The 6,002-nt window shown below is 46.5% G+C and overlaps 1 protein-coding gene across 1 annotated transcript in view; it reads right to left on the bottom strand.

Annotated features, from left to right (window-relative positions):
* The window catches only part of SMARCA1 (SNF2 related chromatin remodeling ATPase 1), a gene marked incomplete at its 5' end in the record, with an annotated part of 31,611 nt that extends 25,887 nt beyond the window's left edge, over positions 1–5,724 (bottom strand). Inside the window, 2 exons of the mRNA XM_084269289.1 lie at positions 1,272–1,358; positions 5,629–5,724. Of these exons, the coding sequence (XP_084125415.1) occupies positions 1,272–1,358; positions 5,629–5,724 (183 nt within the window). The remainder of the gene's footprint in view (positions 1–1,271; positions 1,359–5,628) is intronic.
* Positions 5,725–6,002: the final 278 nt, after the last annotated feature.

Genomic DNA, 6,002 nt, shown 5'->3' on the forward strand with positions numbered 1-6,002 from the left:
ATTAAGTAATACACGATGATTTCAGCAAGCTGACCTTAACTGCTAAGGCTCTATATCCAATGCTATAAAACACATTTTAGCCTGCAAGATTACTGGCTGGGTGTAAGCAGCAGCCTTGATAAATACAAAAGGTCTAGCTCACAACTGAACAACTTTTTTCTTTTGGAGACCTAGTCCTTTTGCCTCTTAGAAGATCTGAACTAACACTAATTTAGGAAAGATTTAAATGCACCACGTATTATGTGAAACCAACTGCAATTATTTACTCACCTCACATTCTCAATGAAAAAACTTGTGTGTCTTTTCATTACCTAAAAATTAATACTCACGCAAGTAGGTATCAGTTTTCTATGTCTAACTGGTACACTTCCCTGACTTCTACAGTTCCCAATCCTTTCAGACTCTACTCTAATTATTAGGCATCCACTTAACATTAAAGCTTTTAAGAAAAAAGCAGCAAGATACAGATACCAGTTTCAACCAAGAACTTACTACAAGTGTCACTCAAGAACCAGCCTTGCGACACCCTCCTGGCTTCTGCCGCTCTGTAATACAGAGGTTACCCTGCTACCTCTCCTCTCCCAGCACTATAAGCTCCCTTCATCTGTGTCACTGACAGACAGAGCCTCCTTTGCATTGTTATGGCATAAATATTACAGGGCACATTAAGGTTTAAAACCTTTTTCTTTTTGTATGATGAGAAAGTGGCAGCTTCAGTTTTTCTCTCACTTCAGTAGCTTAAAGATGCCTCTGACATGAGTCAAGAGGTCATCAGATAAAACTAGCAGAGACTGATTCAAAACCAAAAGGGAGAGTTCTAAATATAAAAAGCAATTAAATAGAAACTCCTTACCACAGCATGGTGTGGGTAATTCTACCTACACGAGGGGAAAAAATGAAACAAACAAGCAAAAAAAAGTCAAGCAAGCTTGTTAGGAAGAAAAAAAACACCAAAACAACCCTGACAACTGCTGAGTATAAAAACCACAGCCTCCAACTCCAGAAATCAGACAGACAAAACTACTTGGAAGAGTGGAACATTATTTAACAGAACCATCACTATCTGCTTCCTCTGTTACCATATTCTTCACTAAAGACCTACTGTTAGCCGTTGTGAGAAACACTACACTGGACTCGACAGGTAAATGAATCTGGGTTTATTTTTCTTTTCTGACACATCCAGGCTGCAGTAACTCCTTGTAACTGTTGATCCAGTTCAAGGAAACAGTGTCATAAAAAGCTGCAGTATGTTTTGTCATGAAAATACTGACCATCTTTTCTTCATATTCAGGGTCAACTTCTTTTTCAGGTCTCGCTGCCTTTGGAGGAAGTTTGAGTTGAAACGGGGGATCATTTTTCTGGAATTCAAATTTTAAACACTTTATAAGTATCAACTTCTTTATCTACTAAAGCAGAGAGACATCAAACTGAGCAAGCCTACACACTATAAGCATGCTACTTTTTAAAGATAATTATTTCAAAATAAAGCAACTGCATTAACCATACTATTTCACCCAAAGCAGAACCTGATATCCATGATGAAACTAAAGAGATATGACCAAATAAAATATAAGTTGGAGATTTGTCTCATCCCCATGTTTATCTCTAGAAATAGTTGAAAGCAGTGAATGAAACAACTGAAAGATGATGTTTAATCTTGCACAGAGATCTCGCTCTAGATGCATCACTGAATTTAGTTATCTTGAAAAGCTATTTTTAAAAATTAAATGTGATTTCTGAATTTGAAAATCCTAACTGCAAATTTGTGGCACTTGAATTTTGGTTGGGTTTTGGGTTTATTTCTAGATCAATACGGAAATATTTGGAAATACAGGTTTAACTACAACATTAACAGAGATTAAACAATCCTGTGACAATTGCATGGCATACTCTTAGTTAACAAAGAGCTACCTTATCTACTATCAATGAAAGAAAATTAACAAACTAACAAAAATTACTAACTTTCATAGTTTAAGATCAATTTATTTCTGTCTTCAGTTAGGAAGCTCAAAGCAGGTTTCTACAACTTCAACCACTACACTGCTACACTAAACAAGGACATAACTAAACTATTCAGGGTCAAGTATCAAAACCAGGCAATCTGGGACTAAATATGCAAAAGCTTGTAAAGCAACATTACACTTAGATTTCAGAACTGTTCCTGATAAATATATATACCAACTTATTCTTTAACTGTAAGTACAATCACGCAAATGAGAGGAATATTTTCTCAAGTCAGAGATCACCTTTTCAAGTTTTGGCCCAAAGGCATCATTCTCTGCAGAGGTGAACAGTAGGTAAGTGTGTAATGAAGTCGTTTCACAACTTAAGGATTTCATAAATGCATGAGCTCAGCTTTGCAATGCCAAATGATCATGTTGCAAACAGGTAGCAATAGAAACGTTCTGTTCACTTAAAGATTCTTCAATCACATTGGTAATCAGCTCATCTCAGACAGCAATGTGAGGAGCAGACCATTGCATCAACATGCCAAAGGGCAGGTCCGATCTATGTGTATATTCACACCTACATTACATTACACTATATAATATAGACTCCAGTAAGAGGGCTACTATCAGGGCAAATCCTTGTTATTGAGAGTGACAAAATACTGTTCCTTAGAGTAAAACAAAATTGACAGTAGGCCACTTCAGATGTGTCCCTCATTTCTCCTAGAAATAAACTATAGAGGTGCACTGCTAGAAAAAAGTTGTCTGTCTACCTCAGGTAAGCATGAAGTTTCCCCTGGAAAAAGCAGAACACCTCAGCATTACAAGAATCCCTTTTAACTAAGAGGTTTCCAAGTAAAGTGTAACACGATATTATCTTTCCAAGCCCTGGGTGTGAGTGAAATTTGCTGTTGTTCCCCTTTCTCAGTGATAACAGAGTACCACACAACACAAGGACCAACCCTGTCCACACTCAGACTGCACTGGAGGCACCCAGGAGCACCCCTCCCCAGGCAGCCCCTCTTATAGGGGAGTGATGTTAGGTGCTGTGGAAACAGCCTGAGCTGACTCGGTTTCCCTGTGCTGGCTGCCTGGGGAGGTTAACTCTGTCCTGGCCAGAACCAGGACACCAAGGCTGGTGGCTACATGCTAGTTGTTACTCAGATATCCCCAGAAGAAAACTTAGTGGCATACAAATTTATCCTGAAAGAAGTACTTGTGAATAATACATTCTGAGTTAAAGTAGTAAACAAAGTGACATGCAAAGTTACTGCACTCTGAAATCACACCCTAAGCTTTACCTTTCAAGGCAAAGCACATTTTCCCTGTCCTTTCACTCCTCAGTGCAGTCTTTCTGTGGAACATTGATGGCCCCAAAATATCAGAAATAACAAACAGGAGACTGTCAAAAGCTGATGAGAAACAGGTTAAGACACATGCACCCCAGCACTTGTTCTCTTCCTCTCAATTTACAAGGGAAAAGAACATGCTGTAGTTTCACTAAAATACGATTCTGTGCTGGTGGAGATAGATGAGTGGTAAGGACCAATGTCACATCCAAACTTAGTTCTGGGCTCTGAAAGTCTAGACCTTGTCAATTACTAATCGTTGATATGAATAATAACACCTCTTACTACCAGCTAGATCATGTACAATACAGAACACCACAGTATTTTATCAAGCCTGTGAGAGTCTTACCCTAGAAACATCACACAATGCACCCAGAGGGCTGACATAACAGGAAACAGGAGGATCAGAAACCTCATTGCAAACAATTAATTAACCGGCAAAAAAGTACTCTTGTGTTTAACTCAAGGAGCTAGCTGGTAACAACCTGCCTCTGCCCTAGAAAAGCTTTCTGTTAAAAATTAAACCCTACACAAGAGAGCCCCTTGAAAACTGGTGTTATTTAAACACCTTACAAGAAACAAGACCAGTTACAAAAACAACAGACCCTGAGTATTCCAGAGATGCAAAATACTTCCCCTTGAAATTTCTACTAATTAGCCTAACCACAGCTTTAAACTTCGGGCTGAGAGGAATATTTCTCACTAGTAAGTGCAACAATTAGTTCTAAATTGGGTAGGTCACCTGAACACCTAAATAAAGGACAGGAATAAGAACTGCTGCTGCTTTAGTTGACCTTACTCTTGTAAACTGTGTTACTGAGAACCTTGAACAGATGCATTCAGAATGACAAGGACCCCTTTTGTGCTTAACTCCATATACAAAGTGGAAATACATTCCAAGTAGTCACTGAGTTGGTTCAAGAAGAAAGAAGTTCTAGTGAAGTCAGTCACTGACAGGGGAGCAGAGCACAACAGGTTCTATTTAACACCATTATTTATATAGAAAGTGAAACTAATTGTGTACCTATGTAGCAGACCTGTGCCTCAACATAAAGTGGAATTCAGCTATCTGAATTAACATTCAAAGAGTAAGTATGGGGTTTTTTTAAGAGAACATACTGGCCAATGCAGCACAGTAGCACAATGTTGCTAATACTCAAAGCATGCACTTTTTGCAAATTATTTCTCCAGGCAGGCATTCCCTAAGCCTTTAGTAGCAACTTTGCACGAGTTGACAGGTGGAGAATCCTGCAGCAGAACTCGTATCCACTACAGAAACAGCACTTCAACTCTTCCCTGAACCACCGGGTCACACCCAGCAGCACAGTGTGCTGTGTCCCACTGCTGTCTGGAGCCAAGGGAACGACGTTAAGAGTGTTCCTTCCAGGCAAAGATGGACTTCCACCAACTGGAACTAAGTTCTGGTGGCACTGATACCCACATTCCCGCCGTTTCTCCAACGCCACACAGATAGGACACACAATCATCACTACCACAAAGTTTTTATAGATTCGTTCTTCACGTGAAGTCTTGTTGCGTTTCCAAGGACACCCACACACCTCACGTCTGGCATCCCTCGTGTCTCTGCCGGCAGCCTCTCCCCCCAAAAACAGCTGAAGGAAGGCTGCTGAAAGGGCAGCCAGGCACCCTTTTGAAGGGTTTACCCCACACCACGGCCGCGTCTTAGCCGGAGGGAGGGAAGGCTGAAGCCCTGAAGCGAGGGCTGGGACGAGTCCGTTCAGCCGCGACAGCCCCGACCCGGGGCCCGAAGCCCCGCGGGGCACCCCGGTCCCGCCAAGCCCCGCGCCCGCTGCCGCCGTCCCGCGCTGGGCCAGCATCACCTGCGGGCGGGGGAAGGGAAACGACAGGGCGAGAGCGCTAAAGGCGGGAGCAGGACGCGGGCTGGGGGGCTGGCGGGGGGCGACGCCGGGCAGAGCCGGCTGCACAGCACGGGAGCAGCGGCTAAACGGCCAGTACCGGCGGGACCAGGCAGCGCAGCCAGAAGAGAGGCGCCAGAGAGACCGTGCGGGCGGTGGCAGCTATTCGAGGGATGCCGAGGGACGGAGCGGAGAGCCGGCCCGCACGGCGGGGCCAGGGCTGTGTCCGGGCGGGGGTCGGCCTACAGGGCCGCCACGCAGACCGGGCCGCGGCTCCGGCTTGGCCGGGCCCTCACGGACTGCAGCCGGGAGGCCGGTGCGCTGCCAGCAGCCCGGGCGGCTGCCTCAGCGCCGGGCCGGTGCGGCCCGCGGGGCTGCTACAGGAGGGGAGCGGCGGGGCCAGGCGCGCTCGTCCCCGGAGGCCCCCACCCCCGCCCGCCCCCGCAGCGGTACCTCCTCGGCGCCGGGCTCCTGCGCGGAGGCTGCCGCGGCCGAGGTGGAGGGCAGCTCGCCATCCGCGCGGGCAGCGCCGCCGGGGCCGGTGTCCATTTTGTGCGCGGCGGGTGCCGGAGCCACTGGGGCGGTGGGGGGGGGGAGCAGGGGAAGGGGCGGCCCCACCGCCCCAAACACCGCGCGGCCCCGCCCCTCCCCTCCCGCCGGCTCGGCCCGCCCCGCCCCGCTCCCCTCTCGCGATATCTTCCGCGATAGCGCAGCGGCGGCAGAGCCGGGTGGGGGGTAGGGGTGTTTGGTGCGGGGGCAGCGGCGCCCCTGGGAAGGCTGCTGGGGCCGGTTTCGGGCTGTTCCCCTCCGGGGCTGCCCCCAGGCCT

Source organism: Gallinula chloropus (assembly GCF_964237585.1).
Source record: "Gallinula chloropus genome assembly, chromosome: 11".
NCBI lineage: Eukaryota > Metazoa > Chordata > Aves > Gruiformes > Rallidae > Gallinula > Gallinula chloropus.